The following is a 27,072-nucleotide window of genomic DNA, read 5'->3' as shown; positions in this document are numbered from 1 at the left end:
ATATATATTTGTATCGTAAGATGTAGTTTAAAATCCACTAAGGGATATCAAATACTTTGAGTTTCTTCTTAAATATGGTGATAGGCTTGATTGTGAGTGTTTCGATGCAACCTAGCCTAAGTTCCATTTCCATAAAGTCTACGGAATAACTACTAATTTTACATGCAAGGTGGCTCAGTCCATGAAACCAACCTTGCCAAATGGGATGAAAGCTGAATCTTCTTCTTCATTAACATCAAAGGAAAGCCAGAGGGTGGAAATTTTGTCAAAGGCAAGAAGTCATTGACTGGTTAATCAGCATCTAAATAATCAAGGAATGGTCTGTAATTATCTGAATAACAATTTGGCCCCATATCATTAAACATCAATATTCAAGAACAGCTCTGTAATAATGTACAGGAATAGGAGCCTCGTGAACGTGCTTTATGTACTAATAAGTCCACAGTGTCTTACTGCAGGACTCCAATTGCACACATAAACACAATTGTGATTGTTAGAACAATTAAGAATTTTTAAGAAGGAAGTTTATAAAAAATAAGTCTTTTCAAGGTTCTGTATTTACCTATTCTATCTGAAATTTCTGTTGACTTAATCTACTATTTAAAAATATATTATTTTAAATCTTAAAATAAATGGAAAACTATTGTGGGTAAATTCCCAATACCTTCATGGTGAGATGTAGTTATCAATTATTCTGGCTGGGGGCTGGTGGGAAAGGGGGAGGAAAAAAAGGAAGGAAAAAAATTCTCTTTAACAAAGTCCCAGCTAACAGTGCACTTATTTGATACACTATTCAATTTTTTAAAGCTTCCAGGATTCGCTTAAGAGTTATAATGGGTTTGCCCTGCTATCTATGCTGATATCCTTCTTGGCAAGGGATTGCTGTTAATAATTTATTGAAATATGGTTTCAGTTCCGTTATATTCATAGATAAGCTGAAACATGTCACAGAGAACTTTTGCTTTATTTTTTTTCTATAACTTACATGGAACTTGAAACCCTTTGAAATGCTATTGGGGCTGTTTTGAGGAAAGAGAGAGACAGAAGTGGAATAAAAAGTTTCTATAACCTCGTTCATTGCCTGCTCTACTTGCATCCTTATCCTTAGTCTCACTGAAATCACTGTGTCTCCCATCTTCTTTAGTTTTCACTGCTGCAAGAGAGACCCGGGTTAGGAGGGTACCTGAATATAATGCCAGGGTAAAGGCTGACAATGAGATGAGGACCAGAAGAGGCTGTGAACCCAGGACTAGAAATGAGGGGCTGGAAGTCCTCATCATCCAGCATTCATAATATATAGTCTCTTCATCCATACAGGTGTGGAATTTGCAAAACCAATCAAATACCCAGAAGAAGAGGTAAATTGTCGTGGAGTAATATAACTTAGTACTCTCTAACTGGAATGTGCACATTATTAGGGAGTTCTTCACATATCATTTCTGAGAAGAATTACTGCTTTAGTGTGGATTGGAAAGGAAACATGGCACACAATGACGCAGATGGGCATCACCTGGTAATCCAGCAGTCCGTGCCAACACATGGCCACAAGGTAGTATTTACTTTGATGAGTCTTGCAGACTCTGATAGCTGATCTCCCTGACTGGATCCGGGAATGTAGACTCATGCTAACAAAATTCACAAGACACTGATGTATTGAGAAAAAAAGAATGTGACTTTATTAATTCATAGTGAACAGTAGAAGAATAGAGCATAAATGAATTACTGTATCAGCCTAATAGTGAATCATCTTCTTGGGAAGGCAATTTCCAGAAGGAAGCCTGGTGTGTGTGGATGCAGAGCAAGTGGAGTTAATTACGCAGGACTCCAGTGCCACATGGGTTAGACATCTGAATGCTTGCCTCAATCTGGCAGGTGTTGCTGATCTGACAGTGCTTTGTTAGGAACCATAACAATCACAATAAGGGCTTTACATTTTCTCTGTTTTAGAGACAGAGAAACTGCTATTCTGATGGAAACTGTGTGAGTGTGTGTAAGAGGTCAATGCCCTCGCTTAGGTTATGTAAAAACCTTACTCCCCAAAGAGTCTTTATGTCTCTTAAGATTATGTTACCTCTCTTGGCCTTAACCTATTAGGTGTTCACTTCTCAGTTTAATTTTCAGAGCGTAATTTCATGTCCCTGCTGTCTGGGATCAAGAGGGGCACCACATGGTGGACTCCACATCTGCCTACAGTTCCACAAAGTGTTGTTGAAATTCAAATCAACCTCTATTGACTGTGCCAACTTTATGCTCACTGCTGTGCCAGGTACAGAAGAATATTAAACAATGTAACAAGAGCCTCAGAGGAAATGTATGTCTACCGAGTGCCTATAGCCCTTTGTTCTACTTAAGGTATATTTACTTATTCAGTTTTCAGTAGCATTTATAGACTCTCTACTATGTACTAAGATTTAGTAGGTACAAGAGATCTAAAAATAAACATGACAGGTCTTGTTCCTTTTAAGAACCTATAGTCTAGTAAAGGAGAAAGACTGAAAAAAAGAAAAAAAGAAAGGCACTGTACCAAGTGATACAGAGCATGGTAGAGGGAATACTTTTCCATCAGCGGGCAGAGATGTTAGTCAAATCTTTTTAGAAATCTGATTTTAAAACACACTAAATGATGACAATTATTTAAAAATTTAATTGCAGTGGTATAAAGTAAAAAGTTTAAGTTCCTTCCTCGCTCCTTCCCTGTGCCCTTCCTGTCTCTCAGAGATGCCCTTGGTGAGTAGTTTAGTGAGTACCTTCACGTTTTTTTTCCTAAGTACATGAAATACATACATGGAAACATTTCCATTCGCAACACACATACATTTATATACACATACACATACATTTATATACTTATATAAGTGTATAAATTTATATAAGTATATAAATGTATGTGTATGTGTACATAAATGTGTATATAAATTTTACACATTTATATAAGTATATAAATGTGTAAAATTTATGTATTACGGACCCTTATTTACATAATACACAAACACACACACTCATTTATATAAAATACACGTGTGTGGGATCATACTATAGGTATAGTTTTGCAACTCATTCTTAACATTTAATTCTTTGTTATAAATTATAACATGTACATAGAAAGTGCACAAAATATATTCATTAAATGTAGAAAATAATTATCCTGTACAGCTATCACCAGGTCTATAACTAGAAATTTCTGAGCACCCCAGAAACTCCCTGACCTCACCACCTCCAAATCATTGTGCTGAATTCTATGTTAAGCACAAAAAGTTTCAGTTCTCCAATTCTCTCTGAATTCTCACTTGCCTTCAGATTTTAGCTTTTAATTCCTCCTCTTTTCAACCCTTTGCTGCTTTGAGGATGTTTTCTTATAAATACTCAACAGTTTCAATTATGTTTCAGCAAGAAGATTGTTTAAATAAACTAACTGCCATATTTCCAGGAATAGAAATGTGTGTTGCTTCTCAATTCCTTCCTTGTGTTAACATTATATGTAAAAATGTGGATTCTTACGTACTAAGTCATAACTCCTTAGGGATTACAAGGCAAGCATCTTTCATTTCCCACAGCACAAATAGTGAAATATGCAATAAACGCACCAAGAGTAAAGAATAATGGAATGGCAAAGAGAATGGGTATGTAAATACTCCTGCTCTTGAGGACTTTCTATTTTCTTTTCCGAAGCAAGATAAGATGTGTATGAATAAAATAATTTGACATGAAACAATTTGAGGAAATAAAGAGATATATTTAAACACAATTATTTGTATTCACTGACATGGAAAGATTTCCGATATACTTTGAAGTGAAAACAAATGGTGTAGAATGGTTTATGTGTATAAAATATAACTCTATGTATCTATATATACATCTTTATATAACCTCTCATGTGTACACAAGTGCGGATGTATGCATGGCTATGCGTATTCTTGTTTATGCACAGAAAAATGAAACACACTTCTACAAACTGGGATTGGGGTCAGAGGAGTTATCTTTTCACTTTCAAATATCCCATATAATATTTTTGCCACAAGCATATATGACTTTTGTAGTTAGGAAGAAAACATATTAAGAAATATGTGCTCAAGGGCAAATAGATATGATAAAGGAAATCAAGAAGAAAAAATGCAGGAAGATACAAATACTTGAGGAAAGCTTTTAGGGTTTTGTTTTTGTTTTTTAATTGAGATGCAGTCTCACTCTGTCACCCAGGCTGGAGTGCAGTGGCACGATCTCGGCTTACTGCAACCTCCACTTCCCAGGTTCAAGTAATTCTCCTGCCTCAGCCTCCCGAGTAGCTGGGATTACAGGTGCGTGCCGCCACACCTGGCTAATGTTCGTATTTTTAGTAGAGACGGGGTTTCACCATGTTGGCCTGGCTAGACTGGAACTCCTGGCCTCAAGTGATCCGCCTGCCTCAGCCTCCCTAAGTGCTGGAATGCTTGAGCCACTGCACCTGGCCAGGGAAAAGCTTTTTGGAAATGGCAGGACTTGAAATGGGCTCTGTAGGACTGGCAGAGTTTAAATTAGAAGACAGAGGTGGTGGGGGATGGGGGGGATTAGGTGGACAAGAGTTGTGTTTTGAGAAGACCTTACAGAAGAAATAAAAATGGTATCTGAAGAGGGCCATAAGGAAGCTGGCTAAAGCTAGCTCCAAGTTTACATTGAGAGAGATGATTGAAAGGGCATAATAGAGCCACAGCAGAAAATGTGGAACATCATCAATATTAAGAGTTTATAACTCATTTGATGGGAAACAAAAGTCATTACAGATAAGGTGTATATGAGATAATATAAACCTTATGGGGTAGTTTGTATGGAATGATACAAAACGTGAAAATCCCTGGTATATAATTTGCCAGTAATTATAGGTTTTATTAAGTTATTATACTTAAAGTTACACTTCAGGGAGATTATCCTGACATTCTTGGATGGAATGTATTACAGAGGAATACAGACTCAGAGCAAGAAGGTGCCTTCACAGTATAGTACATTTGAAAAAGTCTGCCTAGTTTTCACAATCTGAAAAATACAGATAACTGTCTTAACTCACAGGATTCCTGTAAGGATTAAAAGTACATAAAATGGTATGGCCAAAATGTATTTGTTCATTTCTTTTCAACTGCTATTAATCTAGATGAATATTGATAAAAGTCAGAACTTATACCCTGGTCAAGGACCTGGAAAAGATAAAGCCCAGAGATTTTCCTAAATAAATAATCAATAGGGATCTATTTATTAGATGTAGAAAATGAAAGAGGGAAAGGTGAAGATTTCTAGGTTTCCAGGAAGGGAGACTGGTGGTCTCTGACAGAAATGGTGATGTCTTTGACAGAAACCAACCTAGATCTGTGATTACATTTCTTAGTTATGACAATCTTATCATGAGTTTCCTCTCCTCTATCTGTTTTCCCTAGGGGCCCCAACTCACAACCTTCCTTGTATTAATACAAAGATGTTTTGGAATACTTTAAAATAAAAGCGTGTTTACATTAATTTCATTTTGAAAAAAAATTCAAGCATGCATAAAAACCTTAAACTAATTGAGACAGACAAAATTACTATATATTCAATATATTCTAGTAGGTAAAACTTACCAATACCTTGTTAAAAATAAAAAACTCTACATATGACCCTAAGAAATAAAAATCCTACATAAATAAAATATTTAACAGAATTAAACATCTTTAGGGTTTAAAATTATGTGTATTTGTTCTTACAAGAACCAGAATCATAAAATTATGAAAAACTTAAAAAGATCAATAAAAAAATCACATAAGTGGTGATTTACTGTGCTTTAAAAATTCTTTTCTTCTAAGTGGATTCTGACGTCTAAATTACATGTTATGATCCCAGAATGTAGCTTAAAGTAGGGTTTGTCATGGCTTTACAGTATTCCCAAAGTCTAACTTACATACCTATGTTGCCTAGCTGGAGGACAAAAAGTTTTAGTACTATTACATGATAACATGTAAAAACTGGGAAAGATTCAAAGTGATCTGCCATGCTTCAGATTCCTTACTTTTCAGTAGGGTCACATCCCTGTAGAAGATGACAGCTGGCAATTGCGTAACTAAGCCTCCAGAGCTAGTTACAACCCTGGAATGTGACCATTCTTTTGCAATGGAGTTGGTCACCATCATATGAAAATCTTGAGAAATAAAATATCCTGTTTACCTGTTAGTTCCTGTCAGAATAACTCATTCACATAACAGTCCTTTAGTCTCAACTACCAACCTACCTTTTTTTTAGTACTTATGATTCGATTTTTAAAAGAACGCTAGGAGTATTTCTACATATCTGAAAAGGTTAAAAAAGAAGAAGAAAAGAAATACATCTTGGCTTTATGATAACATGAGAAGGGGTATGTGAGAAAGGGTAGCAATGAAACAAAATTGGCTATGAGTTGCCCAATATTGAAGCTGGGGATGAGTACGCAGAACATTCTGCTGGGCCTACTTTATATGTGTTTGCAATTTCCCATCGTAATTTCCTTCTCATCTAATTTTTCAAGATTGTCTCCTAACTCTACACCTAAAAAGAAACATTACAGTACTACTAATAGTATGGTAATAAATGTGTCATCTTTAAAATACTAAGATTCTAAAAGCACCTGAGGCTTATTCGCTCAACAATAATAACAAAAACTATGTCAGACAATAATTCTTATTATGTGCACAGTGCTTACAGAGAGCACTTTCATGTTCATCATCTCAACTGATGCTCAAGATAATACTGTGGGATACAACGGGTAACATTCTAATTTATGAAAAAGAAACACGAGGTTCAGAGGACTCAGGTGACTTTCATTTCTTTCATTCACTCATTCATTCATTCAGTACACCAGCATATACTAAATACCATGGACACGTCCTAAGTGTTAAAAAGAGATAAAGAAAAATTGTAGCATGGATGACATCATCATGTAGTTATCAGTTTATTAATCTGTTCCCTCTACTATGCACTTCTTTCCTTATAAATCTGTTTTATTTATAAACTTATTTCAGGAAGTACATAGTATAGTAGAGGGAACAGATTTATAAACTGATAACTACATGATGATGTCATCCATGCTACAATTGTTTCCAAAAATTGTTTTTACTATGACCTGCAGCAAGAAATATACTGTATATCATAAGCCGGTATATACAACTCTATGTTTAAGAGAAAAAAATTTTCATGAAACAATATTTTTCCTATGTATGATACACACTGGTATTTTCTAATCCACATTTTCAGTATCTTTTAAGAAAAATACTGTGGGTTGCAACCTCTAATGTGCAAAAGTGCTATGGTGAGTATGACTAGGGTTCTGTGGTAACACAAAAGGAAATACCAACTCTCTTCCAGGGAGCAAGGACAGGTGTTAAAGAGGTTTGTCTCTGAGAAATATCAATATTAAAGTGGCAGAACTTGAACAAAGGTCTTCAGATGTTTGTTCTTGTAATAACTGTGCTGTTTTATGTTGGCCAAATCAAAAGGAACAATAGACTGTGAACTCACTGATGAGCTATGAAGACAAGTCATTGTCTTGAAGGGATGTCAGCAACCATTTAATCACATCTACTGAATCCTCATTATGTGGCACAGCACTTCCTGTGTATTAGATCACCCTATTACTACCTGTAAAACAACTATAAACATCTTTTACTAATATATCACATAGTCAGGCGGCCGCGTAGCTCAGTTGGTGAGCTCCTGGTGCTCAACTAATATATCACATAATTAATGCTTCCCTCTGTGACTATAAGGTTTATTCTACAGTTAATAGTCCTAAGTATTTCTTCTCTAAAAAATTCTATAAAGACTTGCCAAGTAAGAAACCAGAATAATATATATTAGATAGAAAATTAGATACATATTTTTCACTTTTTTGATACAATTTTTAATCAATCACCAATCTATACTGTGATTTTGTTTAATATCTTCATTCTCTATCAGGCTCTCTAAAAATTACTTTTGATCCAGGGCAGTTGCACCTACTCTGTAGAGTTCAGTGAAGAGTTAGTAACCCCTGATCTGTCTACCTGTGCTAGTATCTCATGGTGCTGCCCCCTACTGACTAAGAAAGACAGAGGCAAGTTCTGGAAGATGATTTTTCTTTGCCATTTCCTCCATTAGGAATGTTTCCATTTTTAGGTATTTGTTTTGCAAATCTATTTTGCCCAATTAGTGAACTTGACCTAGACTGGTAATTTCTTTGCACCTTTTAGCCATTAAGCAATAAAAAAGAAACGTGTTTTTCCTCGACACCATACAGTCAGCTTATAATACTACTACCATTCATTGGGTGTTCAATAAAAATTCGTTGAAGATACTGATATTGAAACTGAACAGAAAAGAAACAAAAGAAAGCTAATTGGATTTCATGAGATACAGAGGAACTGCAGCTGTTTCTCATTCCCACTTCCCCAAGGGATGTTCACACTTTGTACAACAATAGTAAATGATTTTGGTGGCTGAAAGTTTTTAAAAAATCATATTCTTAGTTGAAATCAAACGAAACTGAACCAAACCCAAAACAACAATCAGCACTTGTGTCTTTAATCATATAATTGCAGGGCCTTGTTAAATTGAAAGGATTCTGGGTGAGGCTTTAAAGGTATTAGCTCGGTAACAGAGGGTTGGCCACAAGGAAATAAGAATTGTACTTTGAAAAAGTTACTGAAAAGCATGAGACATTTGTAAAGACATTCTGATATTTGGATGATTCTCCTTGTCTGAAAGACACGTTTAGGCTTGATAACGCTGAATGTTCCAAAGAAATCTAAATACATCAATGAACTGCATACAATCTGCAAGGTTTTCTAAAAGATCTTTGTGTTATATGCTACAAAAAAGATCTATTTTAAGAGTATTCTTTAACATTTTCAAAATTAAAACTAAAATTGTTTTAGTGTTTCGTCCGATTCTCAACTAAATATTTATAGATTTTGAAAATTAAATTTTTAAAATATATTGTATAAATAATGCTTCTCTGAGACTACAAGGTTTATTCTCAGTTAACAGTCCTAAATATTTCTTCTCTCAAAAATTATACAAAATAAAGGTAAAATAAAATTTAACATTGAAAACTTTTATCAAATAAGTCATCACTTAGCATCTATCATATAATAAAACACTAAAACAATCAATGAAAGATACGTAGCTAAAAATAATATAAAACAGACTCCTAGCTTTTTAATCCATAATTATCCTTATACACAAAGTAGAACTGGGGAAACCAGACTCTATTTTGAAGATAGACTGAATTTCATCTAGAACATAAGCTTGGTGTCATTGTATTTCCTAAAATTTTCAATACCACTTCCAACTTTGTACGAAGCATCTTCAAAATGTCAATACTTTTTTAGCTATCTTAAACTCACAGGATGACCAAAACCAAACTCAGATTCTCTTCTACCCTTTCTTCCTGGCAACCCCTTCCCTCATTCTTCTTAAATAATTCCAGTGTCCTCTAAAATGGATATACACAAGAAAATCCACTGGGGGAAAGGAGGTTAAAATATTAAACATTTTTTACTGGACACATGCTCAAAAATATTTTACTATTAAGGGTGTATGATAAAACAAAGTTGAGACTACAAATCTAATGTAATATAGGCTTCCTTCACTACTTTTAGCTCATCATCTATTAAGTGCTTAGATTCTTTCTCCAAGTCTCTTGCATCTCTCTTTTCTTTCCCATTTCCATTACCACTGCAGTAGGTCAGGTTCTCCATGTCTTGCTCAGACTTCTGTGGTGGTCTTCTATCTTGTCTTGCTTCCTGCAACATTTTTTTCTGGCTCATCATCCTTCTACCACTAGAAGTATCTTCATTAATCATATACTAGCACTGATTAAAAACAAACAGCAACGAATGTAAAATAGGCTCAACACCCTAACAGTTTTCAAGGCTTTCTATATCTTATCTCAATCTGGTATAATGCAAAAAAGCATGGATTTCAGGACTGGTCTGTCTCCTGTACGCTTTGTAACTTGGAATCACTCAGGCATTCTGAGTTTCTACTTCCATCTGTGAGTGGCCATATACATAGTTCACAGGACTGTCACGTGAATTCAATGAGATAAGTTACATATGAGAAGGAGCTTAGCACAGAGCCAGGCACATATGAATTGATCATCTTGCTGTAGGTTCACTGGCTGCGACCACTCTCTGCCTTGCTCCCTTTACACTTGACCACCATATGGCATGTAACACACCCGGCTCTCTGGGACATTCACTTTTCTCAAATATGACATGTGCTCTCAGCCCCCCTTGGCTCTGAATATACTATACTCAGCTTTACATACCCTGTACTGCCTTCCTCAGTGAAATTAAATTGATACTTTAAGGCTCAGCTCACATGTCAGCTCTTCCAGGAAGCCTTCTCCTGATGCTGCTGGTCAAAATTCCATTTTCCTTCTGTGTTTTCCCAGCACCCTTCTTGCAGCTTTATTTTAATATTTATTTCTTTGTGTTACATTATGACATGTTTACATATATGTTACCAGCACTGAATTGTAAAATTCTCGAAGGCAGAAAGCATTCTTTTCTTCTTTTTATTCTCACCAATTAACACCTTGCACTGGAAGGAATTGAATAAATATCTGCTGACTGAATAAATAAATGCATCAAAATGCTTTCAAAAGGAGTAAAATTTACCAAAACAAACACCACTTATTTCAACTTCTGAAATAATCTTTACAATTCATAAATAAAAGTAACAAGAAATGATCTAAAAATTAGGCAATTTTGATACTTAAGACTGAATACATAGTACAAGATACTATTTTTTAACTATCAAACTGACTTTAAAAATTGATAATATCAACTGCTATCCACTGAAAGATAACCAGTGTATGTAACAGTAATAGAGGGCAATGATTCAAAGAGGAATAAAGCGATGGCACATACATAAAATATTAGAAATCAATTTAAAATCAGGTTTTTCAAATATTTAATGAGCTCACATTATACTGAAAGAAAAAATTAGGACACTAAACTGATCTCCGTTTTGCAAATATATGGTTTAAAGAAAAAAAAGACTGAAAGAAAATACAAAATGTTAATATGTAATTATCTCTGGAAAATAGGACTACAGGTAATTTTTATTTTGCCCTCTATATTACCTGAATCTTTTATAATAAACAAATTTTTATAGTCAGAAAAGTAATTAGAAAAGACTAAATATAAAGGAATTCTAATTAAAGCTTAATCAGATTTGCAAACACCAGAAAGAGTTTATTAGCAAAGTAGAAGGCTTCCTGATTTTTAGTATTAATTGCAATACATTTGTGAGGATGTAATTAAAAACCGAGAGTTAACACTATAGCTTAGACAAAGATGCTAATAAAAGTTGTCCTTAATTCTAAACAGAAAGCAAAGGAAAGAAACATTTGATTCGTTATTCGGTAGACAGCAAAGCAGTAGCTCTGGCGGGGAAGGCCCTGGTTGGCATGACTTGCTCTGAGTTGCAGTCACTCTACCGAAGAGTTAGGGACACTGCTGTTGCCCACACCTTCTCACGGCTGTCTGAAGGACTGATGGAGACACTGAGCTACCATTCATAAAATCTCAACCATGTCAGGGACGTGGCAGGCCTGCTCCTGCTTCTCATGTCCTGTGGATCTGGAAGCTGTCCCCCCAATCTGAGGTTCGGCAAGGTCAAGGCAGGAGTTCATTCTGACGTAAAAGGAACCTGGAAAGTCTGGTTAAGCCTTTAGAATAGGTTAATTCTAATACAGACCCTGAGTGGCCTCAGGTGTTTCAGACTGCACCAGACAGGGCTGTGAATGTGGTACTCACTTGGTGGGCCCCTAGGAAGAGGAGGCTGGGGCAACTAAAGGAAGTGAACGGGCTGGTGGGTGGACATAGGAGTTGGGGAAGGACACAAAAAGATGAGGAGAGGGATGAGAGAACAAGTTTTGGAGAGCAGTTCCATGAAAGAGGGAGAGAAAAGAGGAAACTAGGGGAGAAAGCAGAAATAGCCAGACTGCCAAACAGGGAGAAGGGGAAGAGAGAAAGTGGGTTCTTCCTCTCTGTCTTCCTTCTTGTTCTCCCTCCCCAATTTACCCTTTATTCATGCTTACTTCCCTGCTTGTCCCTCTTTCCCACATCCCCTGCCTCTCCTCTATACCTCTTCACTACCCAAATCATGTTTTTCTTCTCAAGAATCACTCCCACTCCCTCTCAGACAAGTAGCATTTCATCCTCCAGGAGTCAGAAAGTGAGAACCTCGGACAACACTAATCCAAGCAGATCACAAGGCCTGAGCTGGCTTCCCAAGCCCCCAAGGCCCCCAAGCATCACAAATGAGATCTAGACTGATCCCGGCTGCAGATATGAGGGGTACAGTGCAAGGTGAGCAGCTGTACACCTCTCCGCTTTCTGTCCCCGCCACCCCTGTCCTCATTTGCACTAGCTTCAGTTACAAAGGATGCACTGTCTTCAATTACAAACGACCCACGCGAAAGTCCCATGATTAGAATTTATCATCTGATAACTGCACGGTCACCTTCCTTTCCTGATGAATTTCTAAAATGTTATTTTAAAATGCCAAGACTGGACATGTTTAAAAGCAAATCCACACAATGACTGGGCCGTGAGAATATTTAGTTCAAGTCATGAGGCCCTCTGGGGAGGAATGCACTAATTCCATAATGCATTATCTTGGTGCCCAATGTCAGCTTAACACACCAAGAAAAAGCTCAAAACAAGACGTTTGACACTGGAGTTTTTGTGAAGAAAACTGTATGCATTCATTTTTTTGCAAAAAGACATAAAGGTTGAATTTAATCAAAAGTGTAAATAATTGTTACGTGTCACATATGCAGGTGTGAAGTGGGGGCAACTTCAGAGATTCAAAGATTCAATTGGTTAAATGGTAGAAGTCCATTAAAATTCATCTTTTGGAAACTATTACTTGAAAAAGAAAAGAACAGTAATATTGTATCTGGAAATGTGTTCATTCTCCAGTTAAAGTGTGTTATTTTACACCTCATCAAACAGTACGATATTATGTCTACAATTGCCAAAAGCAATGGTGCTTGAAGCAAAAACTAAAATGGCCTTGCAGATAGCTTTGCTTTGTTCAGCAGATAAGTATAATTTGCTCTCATGTTAAGAGAAAACATTTTCTTATAAAATATATCAAGAAATAAAATGGCAATACCTTCCTGAATAAAAACAAACATACCCCAGAGCACCATGTGAAACAAACAAGCTATTGGGAGACTCCCTGGAGAGGCTTCTCTGCTCACTGTACTCTTAGACCTTGAACTTTCTCAGGGGGTGCTGGCAAACTGCAGGATATGCAAACAGGGTGAGCTGATGATTTTCACTTCTTCAACCTCTTTCTGCAGCTCTCTCAGGAACTTAGACAAAGCCAAGAATGAAATGAGAGCTGCAGGGCTCTGAATAACTATTTAGCAGTGTTGACTATAAAAAAGAACTGTTGGGTTTGAGGTGAATGGAGTTGAAAAGACAGAAAGAGGCTGTTAGAGAGCTAAAAAGAGCCACAAGATGAAAGGAGACCCACTGTTGTCAGTGGAAGGAAAGCCTTGCTTTTAGCTAATTTGTTTCTTGGCATGGCCCCCGGCAGTGCCTCTCTGAATGGCAAAACCCAACACTGGTTTAAGAACTGATTTCAGTCTCAGAGGTAATATGTAAGAACATTAAGTTCTCAAACTCAGCTCATGTTAGAGATTAGCACATATAGCCTAAGAAAGATAGGCTGAATATGTGGTAAATTCTCAGATTTAGCCTACTGGATGAAGCCACTTTGTTTTAGAAACATAGACTTTAGCAAAAGTACTCCAAAATAATCACTAATTAAAAAAATCTAATGTCCTACAAAAGAGATCACATTATCACTGCTGTACTGACCTCCCATTTCCTCTAGCTTCTAAGAGTTTTTCTTTTTCCTCAACAAAGTCAATCAACAAGAGGCAACAACTAATAGTTAAGGGCATGGACTCTCCAGCTTGATTTCCTGGGTTTGAATTGTAAAGTTGGGCAAATTGCTCAACCTCTTATGAGCCACAATATCCTCCTCTGTAAAATGGGGATAACACCATCTACCTACCTTATTGCACCTTAAATAGAGCTGGGTACACAGGAAGTACTCAAAGGCTGACATTTTTTTTTTTTAAATTGCATTTTAGGTTTTGGGGTGCATGTGAAGAACATGCAAGATTGTTGCATAGGTACACACATGGCAGTGTGATTTGCTGCCTTCCTCCCCTTCACCTATATCTGGCATTTCTCCTCATGCTATCTCTCCCCAACTTCCCACCCCGTGCTGTTCCTCCCCTATTTCCCCCCAACAGACCCCAGTATGTAGTGCTCCCCTCCCTGTGTCCATGTGTTCTCATTGTTCAACACCTGCCTGATAGTTGTTATTAGTAGAAAAAAAAATTGTTACCACCCACCAACAGGTGGAACAGAAGGCTGAAAAATAATCTATGAATTTATGCTCAATTGATTTTTGACAAATGTGCCAAGAACACACAATGGGGAAAAAAACATCTCTTCAATAAATAATGTTGGGAAAACTGTATATACACATGCAGAAGAATGAAATTAGACTGTTACCTCACAATATATGCAAAAATGAACTCAAAATGGATTAAAGACTTAAGTATTTAAGACCTGAAACTGTAAAACTACTTGAAGAAAACTGGGAACACCTCCACGACATTGGGCTAAGCAATAATTTCCTAGATATGACCCCAACAGCACAGGCAGTAAAAAAATAGACAAATGGACTGCAACAAACTAAAATGCTTCTGTACAGCAAAGGAAACAACATAATGAAAAGATAATTCATGGACTGGAAGAAAATTTGTGAACCATACAAGTGATAATAAGCTAACATCCAAAATACATAAGGAATTCAGACAACTAAATAGCAAGAAAACAACCTGATTTTAAAATGGGCAAAGGGCTGGGCTTGGTGGTTTATGCCTGTAATCCCAGCACTTTGGGAGGCCAAGGCAGGAGGACTGCTTAAGCCCAGGTGTCTAAGACCAGCTGAGGAAACAGCCAGAACTATCTCTACTAAAAATTTTAAAAATTAGCCAGGCATGGTTGTGTGTGCCTGTAGTCCCACCTACTTAGGATGCGACAGTGAGAGAATCTCTTAAGCCAGGAAGCTCAAGGCTGGAGTGAGCTATGATCATGCCACTGCACTCTAGCCTGGGCAACAAGGCAAGACCCTGACTCAAAAAAAGAAAAAAAAAAAGAGCAACAGACCTGAACACACATTTATCAAAAGAAAGACATATAAATGGCCAAGAAATATATGGAAAGAATGCACAACTTCTCCAAAATCTGGGAAATGCAAATTAAAATCACGAAGAGATATCACTTCACATCTGTTAGAATGGCTATCAGTAAAAAGACAAAAGACAACAAGTACTGGTGTGGATGTGGAGAAAAGGCAACCCTGGTACATTGTTCATGGGAATGTAAATTAGTACAGCTATTATGAAAAACAGTATGGAAGATCCTCAAAAAACTATAAGTAGAGCTAACATATGATCCCACTTCTGGGTACACATCCAAATGAATTGAAACTGGTATGTCAAAGAGATTTCTGCACTCCCATGTTCACAGCAGCATCATTCACAACAGTCAAGATATGGAAGCAACCTGAGTGTCTACCTTTTATTTTACTTTTTATTTTTTTGAGACAAGGTCTTGCTCTGTTGTCCAGGCTGTAGTGCAATGGTGCAATCTTGGCTCAGGGCAACCTCTGCCTCCTGGGTTCAAGCAATCCTCCTATCTCAGCCTCCTGAGTAACTGGGACCACAGGTGCGCACCACCATGTCTGACTAATTTTTTGCATTTTTTTGTAGAGATGGGGTTTCACCATGTTGCTCAGGTTGGTCTCAAACTCCTGAGCTGCCTGCCTTGGCCTCTCAAAGTGCTGGTATTACAGGTGTGAATCACCATGCCCAGTCTTTTTTATTTTATTTTTGAGACAGGGTCTCACTGTGTTGCCCAGACTAGAGTGCAGTGGCATAATCTCAGCTCACTGTAGCCTTGTCAGGGCTCAAGCGATCCTCCCACCTCAGCCTCCTGGGTGGCCGGGACTACAGGCATGCACTACCACACTTGGCTTTTTTTTTTGGTAGAGATGCGGTTTTGCCATGTTGCCCAGGCTGGTCTTAAAATCCTGAGCTCATACAATCCACCCACCTCAGCCTCTCAAAGTGCTGATATTACAGGTTTGTGCCACTGCACACAGCCTCTAAGTGTCTATCAATTGATGAATGGATAAAAAAGTGATATATATGTGTGTGTGTATATATATATATACACACACACACACACACACACACACACACACACACACACTGGAGTATTAGCTAGCCTTTAAAAATAAATTCTGTCATTTGCAACAACATGGATGAACCTGAAGGGTGTTATGCTAAGTGAAATACGCCAGGCACAGAAAGTTGAATACATGATCACACTCACATGTGGAATCTAAAACAGGCTAATTCATAGACATTGAGAGTAGAGTGGTCGTTAGAAGAGGTAGGGGGCAGGGGGATGCGGTTAGGGAAATGGGGAGATGTTGATCAAACTACAAAGTCTCAGACAGAAGGAATAAGTTTTAGTGATCTATTGCACAGCATGGAAATCCCAGTTATTAATAATGTATTTGTATACTTCAAAATTACTTCGAGTAGATTTCAAAAGTTTTCACCACAAAAAAAGTAAATGAGGTGACACATATGGCACTTACCTTGATTTAATCATTCCACAATGTATACATGTATCAAAACATCACACTGTATTCTATAAATATATACAATTATTTCTCAATTAAAAAATTTAAAAAATCATTCCTACTTTAAGGCAATGACATCCTTGTACCTAATCTTTTTAAAAAGCATATGATTAATATATTCAATAATTTGCACACCTGCCTTTTCAAGTGAAGAATGTAATTCTTGAAGCCTTATCAAATATCCTATAGTTTCTGGCATATAATTTGAGTTTGAAAAATGACTGTACACATAAATAGAGGAAAAGAAAACTTGCAGACCAAATAAGGTGAATATTTATAGCATAAATTCAGATTTAATGGCCTTTTTAATTGAGTTCCTACTTTATGCTACCCTTTATGAAGACTTTCACATTGTCTTATTCATAGGTTGAACATCCTTAATCTGAAAATCTGAAATGTTCCAAAATCCCAAACTTTTTGAAAGCTGACATGTTACCACATGTGGAAAATTCCACACCTAACCTCACGTGATAGGTTGCAGTCAAATCATTGTTTCATGCATAAAATTATTAAAAATATTCTATAAAATTACCTTCAGGCTACGTGTATAAGCTGTATATGAAACATAAGTGAATTCTGCATTTAGGCTTGGGTCTCATCCTTAATATATTTCATTATGTATATACAAATATTCCAAAATCTAAAGAAATCTAAAACCTGAAATCTGAAACACTTTTTGGTCCCAAGCATTTCACATAAGGGATACTCAACCTATAATATGTCTATGGATAAGACATATCTGACTGGGCACAGTGGCTTATGCCTGTAATCCTAGAACTTTGGAAAGCTGAGGCAGGTGGACTGCTCGAGCCCAGGAGTTCAAGACCAGCCTGAGCAACATGGCAAAACCCTGTGTCTACAAAAAATACAAAACTTAGCCAGGCATGGTGGTATGTACCTGTAATCTCAGATACTAAGGAGTGTGGGGTGGGAGGATCACCTGAGGGAAGTCAAGGCTGCAGTGAGCCATGATTGTGTCACTGCACTCCAGCCTGGGTGACTAAGTAAGATCTCATCTCAAAAAAAGAGGCATATCTATGTAAAGGAATTAATAACACAGTGGCTACTGGGCAATGCTGAGACTCATTTAGACTAGCCCCTTTAGTATACAACCTGACATGGGTTGGTTATTTAACTTTGGTGAGCTAATTTTCAAGCCACATGAAAAACTCATTTATATGACTTGGAAATGTAGCAGTAGAAGGTGGACATGACCATGATATGGGCAACACTACTGCAGGACTAGTATTCTATCCTCTAGCTCTGAGGAAAGGTGACAGTATCCCTTTGGGACATAAAAAATACCTTGGAGATATTTTTAGCACCCACACAGCCCAAGTTAGAAAGCCCTGCTATAAGAAATCTTTTTAATCACAGAATAAAGAACTATATATTACAACATCAGACTTGGCAGCAACTCAAATTCCAAATGTTAGTTTTTCTTGCAATCATCATATATTTCATGGAAAATTTATATCGGTCTCAGCTCTTACTTTACTAGGAAGAAAATTCTAAGCCAGCATAAATGAATAAGTGGATTTCAATCTTCTGAAAGGGCTTTTGGGTGTGGCTGAGATAGCTAACTTTGAAAACTTAGCAACACAGGATACATTATGAGTAAGTTCTTTACTTTTTTTTTTTTTTTTTTTTAATAATGATGCTAACTCACCAGATCCTTCTCAAAGAGTCCTTTTATTAATTTCAATGAAGTCAAGCAGAGAACAAGTTGTAATATGAAACACAATTTATGCAACTATGTTGAAATTCTCTGACAGAGTTACACGTTCTAATGTAAGAATTTTATGGTAAAACAATGTCAAAATAATATCAAGAATTAGATTAGGCTCATTTTTGTTTTAGGCTGTTACAGGAAAACTCTTCCTATACAAATCATTAAAATTCTAAGAAAAATGATAGTGCCTTAATTTTCTTTTTTGAATCATGTTCCCTACAGTTTAAAATTAAACAGCCGAAAGTAAACCTCATTTGAAATTATACTGTTAGGCAACTCCAAAAGCTAAACACAAAAACATGTTAAAATAAAGATTGCAACATCAAGAGAAAACCATCCTCATATATATAGTTTTGGATTCTCAGCCATTTCTGACTCCTTCCCAGATGAGGTCAACTGATCCTTCATAGGTTTTCCCACAGTCAGCCAACAAGCTACTCACTATTTCTCAGCCACATGGGTTTACTCAGAGAAATGGATGCAATACATTTAAAGGGCCAGTAGAAATCCCGTGGGTGGCTTTGGTCTGCCTTTCAAAACCAATGAACTTCCCATTATATAATCTTTAATAGCAAGAGGGAAGTTTACAAGTCATACACCCAATTTAACCATAAGGCAGGCTACGTTGCATGCCTCATTGTATCAGGAAAGAAGAAGAAAGCAAAAGAGCTTTCTGAATGGCACAAACCATCTTGTCCAGTAATGTCAGAAAATTAATGAATGCTGACAGTACTACCAGGTCCTTTTTCACAATAATATTTTAGTTAATGTGGTGTTTTCAATCAGAAAAGCCCAAGGTGCCAAAAACAAAACTCCTATGACATTTTATTAATTCTTTATAAAATAGAGTTAAGTCTTGAAACCACAGGAGAATTCTGAGAATCTAGCTTTTCCAGAAAGCCCAAGAAAAATAATTCAGTTTCACCATTCTCAAATTCATTTGACTTTGAAACAAAATAAACATATTACTCTATTTAATATTGTTGCACAAGCGAATTCACAAGAATGAAATGTGTTCAGAGTTCCTAGAAAAAATGTAGCAATACAGGCTGCCAACTTGTTCAATGTCAAGCTTTAGGCAGTATAGCAGCAGCCGCAGTAAATGACTCAGAGTGAATCACACTTAAGCTATTTTTGCTTTTAAAGTACTGCCAGGTCCTGTGTTAATATTCAATCCAGAGTAAATTTAGCCCAACAAGAAAACAAGTGTTTCCATGGTTGCTTCTTCACAGTGTTTATGGTATATATGCAGCCATTAGGCACAGGAATCCAGCCAGATAAATTAAGCAGAAATGCTCATCCTTCATTTATATCCAGGCATTGGAACACTGAAAGTCCTAAAGTCAACTCAGGCTTTTCTTCCATCTCTTTCTGTCTTTCTGCCTCCTCAGACCCCAAATAGCAAATATGTGGAGTATATATTAATGGTTAATGTGGAGTATATATTAATGGTTCATTTAAAAGTTTATCCCATTAAAGCAGCTTTAGTGGACTGGTATTCAGATTTTATTTGGTTCTATATTAAGAATCACAACCAGCCAGGCGTGATGGCTCATGCCTGTTATCCCAGCACTTTGGGAGGCTGAGAGGTGGCGGATCACCTAAGGTTGGGGGTTCCAGACCAGCCTGAACAACATGGAGAAACCCCATATCTACTAAAAATAAAAAAAATTATTCTGGTGTGGTGGTGCAAGCTTGTAATTCCAGCTACCTTCCCAGGGGATATTGGAAGCTGAGGCAGGAGAATCACTTGAACCCGGGAGGCAGAGGTTGTGGTGAGCCAAGATCACGCCATTGCACTCCAGCCTGGGCAACAAGAGTGAAACTCTGTCTCAAAAAAAAAAAATAGTCACAGCCACTCACATTTTTCTGACAATGTAACCACAGGGGACTAAAGTGGGACATATGCACCTCAGAGTACATGCAAAATCTCAGAATTTTCTATTTATAATTAACTTTTATTTAAAAAAGGAGAAAAATTAGGTTTCACTAATAATGCATATACTGATATTACGCAGAATATCTACAAACATGAATAAACAAATTATCAGGAGGTTCATATGACAGCAACAATTAAAAAAGTGTATAGAAGTGTATACAGACTTCTGCTTTAATGAACATAAATGCCTGAGCTTTCTTGTCCTTGTCTCTTTATTTTCTGTCCTAGTGTAATTTTTTTTTTTTTTTCCATATCTGGATGGTCACTGCCACTAAGGAAGTATAATGGAAAAGGCTGGGTCAGCAAGCAACTGGAGAAGATAGAGAAATGGTAATCTGAGCAAAGCAAGTCTGGAAAACAGCCATACAAAGTACCTCAGCACAGCTGTAATAACAGGACTGGGCACAGTGACAATCACACAAACCATCCTAATCGAAGACTCGTGCTCTGAGTTTAAAAGGTGATCAGCTTTCTTATGAAGAGCTCTAGACTTCTAGGACTCCCTGAAAATTATAGTGGAGATTCAAAAGCTATTTTCAATATTCTGAGAAAGCCTAGCACAAGCATAATATGTAATAGACAGGATCTTTCAAAACACATGGCTCCTGGGGAACAGCTATCAAAGAGGCACCTTGGTGGTAACAAAGACGGAAACTCCTAAAATAGTCTAGCTTACCTCAATGGAATCTTTGTTTCCTATGGAAAGTATCTAGCACAGGGCTTGGATATAGTATAGTATACATCTTTGTGGAATAAATGGGTGCAATATGTAACTGCAGCCACACAAATAATCTTATTTGAAGCCAATGCATTCTAAAGCTCTGTGTTTGTTACCTGTACATTAACTGTGTAAGCAACTTTCAAAATCTCAAAGCCTAAGGGACTATCAATAACTTACCAGAACATCTTACTTTCCCTTGATCACTACTGTACTAACTCATCTTTACCTGAAAGTTCCAGGTTGGAAGTATAAACAGTTGTTAAATGTCTACAAAAGAACATTAAAACCTAAGTAGAGGCAAAGGTGGGAGAGTGAAGAATGGTTGAAGCAGAGTTTTTGGACAGTGAAACTATTCTGTACTGTGGACACATGACATTATGCATTTGCCAAAAACCCATAGGCCATTTGATTCAGCAATTTAACTTCTGACTATATACACACAAAAGAACTGAAAGCAGAAACTCAAACAGCTACATGTACACTGATGTTCACAGCAGCATTATATGCAAAAGGTGAAAACCCAAATGTCCATTGACAGATGAATGGATCAATGAGATGTGGCATATAACATGGAATATTCAGCCTCAAAAAAGAATGAAATGGTAATACATGCTACAACATAGGTGAACCTTAAAGCCACCATGGGAGTGAAATGTGCCAGAAACAAAAGGACAATTTTTTGTTTACTAGTTTTAAGAGACAGAGTCTTTCTCTGTTGCCCAGGCTGGAGTGCAGTGGCATGATCATGGCTCACCGCAGCCAAGACCTCCTAGGCTTAAGTGATCCTCCCGTCTCAGCCTCCCAAGTAGCTAGGACAACAGGCAAGTGCCAACATGCCCAGCTAATTTATTAATTTCTTGTAGAGACAGGGACTCACTGTGTTGCCCAGGCTGGTCTTGAACTCCTGGGCTCAAGTGATAAAAGCACAATTATTATACAAGGCCACTTATATGAGATGCCCAAAATAGTCAAATACATAGGATAGAAGGAACATTGGTTACTGAGGGTGAGGGTAGGGACATGGGGAGTTACTGTTTAATGGGTATAGTTTACATTAGGGTTACTAAGAAAGCTCTGGAGATGGCTAATGGTGATAGTTGCACATCAGTGTGAATGCACTTAATGCCACTGAACAGCACACCTAAAAATGGTCAAAATAGTAAGTTTTATGTAATATAAATGTTGATACATGAACACACTCCCCATAAAATATACTACACAGCATAAACCCTAATGTAAAAAATGAGCTTAACTCATTAATAGTGTATCAATATTGGTTCATCAATTGCAACAAATATATCATACAAATGTACAATGTTAAAAACAGGAAAATAGGGGAAACAGGTGTGTGAGGGGAGGGCGGGAGAAGGTGGTATCTGGGAACTCTCTGTACTACCTGTTCTATTTTGTTAACCTAGAAACTAAAGTCTGTTAATTAAAAAAAATATTCTAAGCAGAGGCAAAGGGGGTTCGTCTGCGGCAAACTCCTTTATTTCACGTAGGGTCCTGTAGTGCCCCCCCTTCCCCTCAGTGATCAGTTTCCTTGTTGAGACCGTGAGCCCCCATGACTCAGCCTCCTTGCCTCCCAATTCTGATCTCATTCCTTTAATGCTCATGCATTTCCTGGTCCTAGAAGCTTGGTCCTGATGCTCCTGATCCCATGGGCACTGGATGCTACTGCTATTCCCTAGTCTGTCCACCTTGCTCTGACCTATGACTTGTCTTGACCTTAGTGTTTGTGTATACTCTGCCTTCCAGGGACTGGCCTGCTATTGACCCTTGGTATTCTAAACCTTGACACAGTTCCCTAATTTTGCTTATCAACCTCGTATTTATCTTGCTCAGCCTAATCGTAATTAAATGGGAAGAGTAGTTAGGGGGATGATATTGGTATACAATTATAATATTTGAAAACACTTCTTGATACTATAAATAAGTTATTTGTTTAATGTAAATTGCTTCTTAAAGGCAGATTTTATTCTACCTTCTAATTTCCTGCCTTAATTCTGTGTTCAAAGTGTCCAGACATAAAGTGAGAATTACAAACTGGAATGCCAGCATGAAAGACAGCTGAAGAGGACCAGATATAAAACAAAAGGGAATGGTCAGAATAGTGACTAATGGAAAGGAACAACTCTTATCTAAACACATTTGAAACACAACAAATCCCAAAACTGTGTGAGCCAAACAAAACTCACATTTCAGAATAGATGTGGTCTGTAGACCTCCAGGTCTCTACAATTTGAAACAGGAGGAGAGGGAAGGGGAAACATGGGTGCCTTAGGTAAACTACCATTTAATACACTAAATTTGAACTAAATCACTCCATACACACATATATTTACTAAAGTAACAAAGGGAAGCTTAGGCCTATGACCCATGTGGGCAGTGAAATCACATTTTAGAATAGCTAACCCTTTGGCCAAGAGAGAATGCAATTAATAATGTGACTAGTTTCCTGTACACTGCTGGCTACAGATAACCCCAAGAAGATCTAGAGAGCATTCTCCCATGGCATGATTCATTTTGCTTGCAGTGTCCTCAAAGGGGAAAATCTTACAACAGACGAAAAAAGCTTAAAAAGAAACAGTACAAATGTTTAACATTTTTTTTTTCATACAGGTCTACTCTTTCAAAGTCAAATATTTAACTTCTTTTTTTCTTTTTCCCTATTCTCATTTTATAAATGAGAATTAAATGGTGACCAGTCATCATTTACTGCTGAATATAATTTTTGAATCAGAAAATACTATGATGGTTCCTTGGAGGTTGGTGTCATGGGGCTGAAGGCTAGCAGACGGAGCAATCATGTCGCACAAACAAATTTACTATTCGGACAAATACGACGGCCAGGAGTTTGAGTATCAGCATGTCATGCTGCCCAAGGACATAGCCAAGCTGGTCCCTAAAGCCCATTTGATGTCTGAATCTGAATGCAGGAATCTTGGCGTTCAGCAGAATCAGGGTTGGGTCCATTATACGATCCATGAACCAGAGCCTCACATCTTACTGTTCCGGTGCCCACTACCCAAGAAGTTGAAGAAATGAAGCTGGCAAGCCATTTTCAGCCTCAAGCTTTACAGAGCTGTCCTTACTGCCTAACATCTTCCTGATGACATTATTGTGTTGCCTTCCTGTTTCTCACTTTGATATTTAAAAGATGTTCAATACACTGTTTGAATGTGCTGGTAACTGCTTTGCTTCTTGAGTAGAGCCACCACCGTAGCCCAGCCTGATGAGTGTTCTGTGGACCCACACCCTCAGCTGAGTGTGATCCCAGAAGCCACAGCATGCTGGGTAAATAGAACACACTTGGCAGATGGAGGAAGCATCTGAGATTAACACCATGGCTGTTACATGGATGGTGTAAACTTGTTTTTGTTTTTTTCTGCTGGGTGTTGTATGTAGGGTGACTTTTGGATTTATGTTTCAGTGTACCGGAAACTTTCCATTTTATTCAAGAAATCTGTTCATGGTATAAGCCTTGATTAAAGAGGAAGTTTTTATAATCTAAAAAAAAAAGAAAATACTATGACATATTGATTTTTTTTAACAGATTAGAGGATATTCTTCACATTAAGTCTACAACATATGAAGCAAAGAGAACAAGGCCTCCACTTGCCTACCCTGCATATTTGAATTAGCAGATGAATAAGAAAAAGGCACACTTTTCTTCAGGCAGACCACCAGGTACATGCCTCTGTGATTAGAACCCGGGCTGGAATTTAGTCTCCCTTTGCCTCCTCAGAGAGGTGCTTTTGTGTAGTACCTAATAAACTGTGCAACTGAATACAATGGACTGATCTTATCCTACATTAAAAAAATGTTATCGTAATCAAGAAATTATTTAGATTCCGCCAGTCATTGCTTTCTGGCCCACCATGCCTTTTCATTTGATCAACAATCCCTAATTTATAAACTCTTTAAAATGTCAAAATAATTAATACTCTAGCAATGACTTTCAATGGTTTGGTATTGAATATGTACCTGAACCCTCCACTCAAACCCCAGCCTGGCTCACAACTTCCCTGCCCATTTTGCTCTTTTCATCTTGTTCAAGAGGTTCCCACAATAATCTGGCCATGAAGAAAACCTCATGCACAGTTACCAGGATCTCATTGTCTCGGCTCTAGGAGGGCACTCCTTTATATTTTTTGAGATGGAGTCTCGTTCTGTCACTCAGGCTGGAGTGCAGTGGTGCGATCTCTACTCACTGGAACCTCCGCCTCATGGGTTTGAGCAATTCTACTGCCTCAGCCTCCTGAATAGCTGGGATTACAGGCACACGCCACCATGCCCAGCTAATTTTTGTGTTTAATAGAGATAGGGTTTCATCATGTTTGTCAGCTGGTCTCGAACTCCTGATCTTGTGATCCTCCTGCCTCAGCCTCCCAAAGTGCTGGGGTTACAGGCATGGGCCACTGCAGAGGGTACCCTTTTAACTTAACCAAGTCCCTGAGTCTCCCCTACTATCCCAGGACGGCATCTTTTTTGAGATTCTTCCCACCTAACTCAGCCAGCTCTGCAGAATGAACCCAGAAAGACTCTATCCTGGGCTACTAGAAAACAGGTCATAAAATCTTATTGATACCTTTAAATGAATAGGTGTTCACCTTGCTAACAAGGCAAAAGTTGGTAGCAAAGAGGTCGAGTTTGAACACTGAGAAAGATTCACACGTGTAGTAACAGATACTGACAATGTGAAATACACGAATTAACACAAAGGCAGAAACTAATAATAAGTATTTAGAAAGCAATGGCTCTCTCTTGTTCAAAATTACAGAGATGGACTTTGCCACTTAGGCTAATCAATCCATAACATTTACAAAGCTCTATGACATGTAAGTAACTGAGGGTACCCAGTTTGACAAGTACGTGTTAATGGAACAGAATATCAGAAACTAGAACTCTCCCGGAAGTTAGGGAAAGTCAATGAAGATATGATTATCTAAGATTGCAAAGAGCTGCTGTAATGAAGGGAGGCAAGACAGAAATATTCTAAAGGATGGCAAACAGTATGAAGCAGAATTAGAAGTTGATCTGGGATATATAAGCGGCAGAGACCAAAAGGTTTAATAACACACTGAGTTGGCAAGTGTGAGGAAAAGTGGGCTCTCATACATTGTTGATGGGGTTGTAGATTAACAAAATCCCCATAAAGAGCAGTTTGTCTTTCAGAGTAAAAATCTTAAAATGCACATGTTCTTTTACTCAGTAATTCCATCTATTTACTTGAAAGATACAGGCCTACTTGTGTGGACTTCTGTATGTGTACCAGTGCACATTGCAGTGATGTCGGTAACGGCCACAGAATAATTACTAAGCCCACCATCAGGTGATTGGTTAAAAATTATAGCACTATTTTACATAGCCATTCAAAAGTGCTATATGTACTGATATGGAATATTCAAAGTATAGTATGTGAACAAAACAAAGTGGAACAGAGTATCCCATATGCTACCATTAAAACACGTGCAAGCTGTGTAACGCCATGACTGTTTCTGTGGGGATATGTGAAGAGCTGGTAGAGTAACTGTCTCCAGGGAGGCAGAGGACCACTTATCACCACAGTTTTTTGCATTTCGTGAAGTTTGTACTATGTACATATATCACCTAATCAAAAAGATAAAAAACTTTAAATAGGAGCAGAGAATATATAATAATGCTATTATCCATGCATATATAAAAGGTATAATAGAACAGAAGACTGTCTTGGGCAGAAGTGATTAATGAAGGTTTCCCACAGAAGGTACATGGAATCAAATCAATCTGGGAGGCCAGGTGTGGTGGCTCATTCCTGTAATCCCAACACTTTGGGAGGCTAAGTTGGATGGATCACTTGAGGCCAGGAGTTCGAGACCAGCCTGGCCAACCCAACATGGTGAAACCCCATCTCTATTAAAAAAAAAAAAA

The 27,072-nt window shown here is 37.5% G+C and overlaps 2 protein-coding genes across 4 annotated transcripts in view; one reads left to right on the top strand and one right to left on the bottom strand.

Annotated features, from left to right (window-relative positions):
• Positions 1–27,072, bottom strand: part of NSMCE2 (NSE2 (MMS21) homolog, SMC5-SMC6 complex SUMO ligase) — a 273,303-nt gene that overhangs the window by 133,787 nt on the left and 112,444 nt on the right. The gene's annotated exons all lie outside the window — the stretch shown is intronic.
• Positions 23,480–25,394, top strand: LOC119471646 (cyclin-dependent kinases regulatory subunit 1-like). Its single transcript, XM_037739344.1, has one exon. It carries the CDS (start codon positions 23,968–23,970, stop codon positions 24,205–24,207), a length of 240 nt encoding a protein of 79 aa, XP_037595272.1. The 5' UTR covers positions 23,480–23,967; the 3' UTR covers positions 24,208–25,394.

The sequence above is a fragment of the Cebus imitator genome, unplaced genomic scaffold (genome assembly GCF_001604975.1).
Source record: "Cebus imitator isolate Cc_AM_T3 unplaced genomic scaffold, Cebus_imitator-1.0 Scaffold68, whole genome shotgun sequence".
Classification (NCBI taxonomy): Eukaryota; Metazoa; Chordata; class Mammalia; order Primates; family Cebidae; genus Cebus; species Cebus imitator.
The sequence above is the reverse complement of the archived record's forward strand: the minus strand, read 5'-3'. Positions and strand labels throughout refer to the sequence as shown.

What these genes read in the sequence shown, in the direction of transcription:
- LOC119471646 (XM_037739344.1), top strand. Translation starts at nt 23,968, where the DNA reads ATGTCGCACAAACAAATTTACTATTCGGACAAATACGACGGCCAGGAG.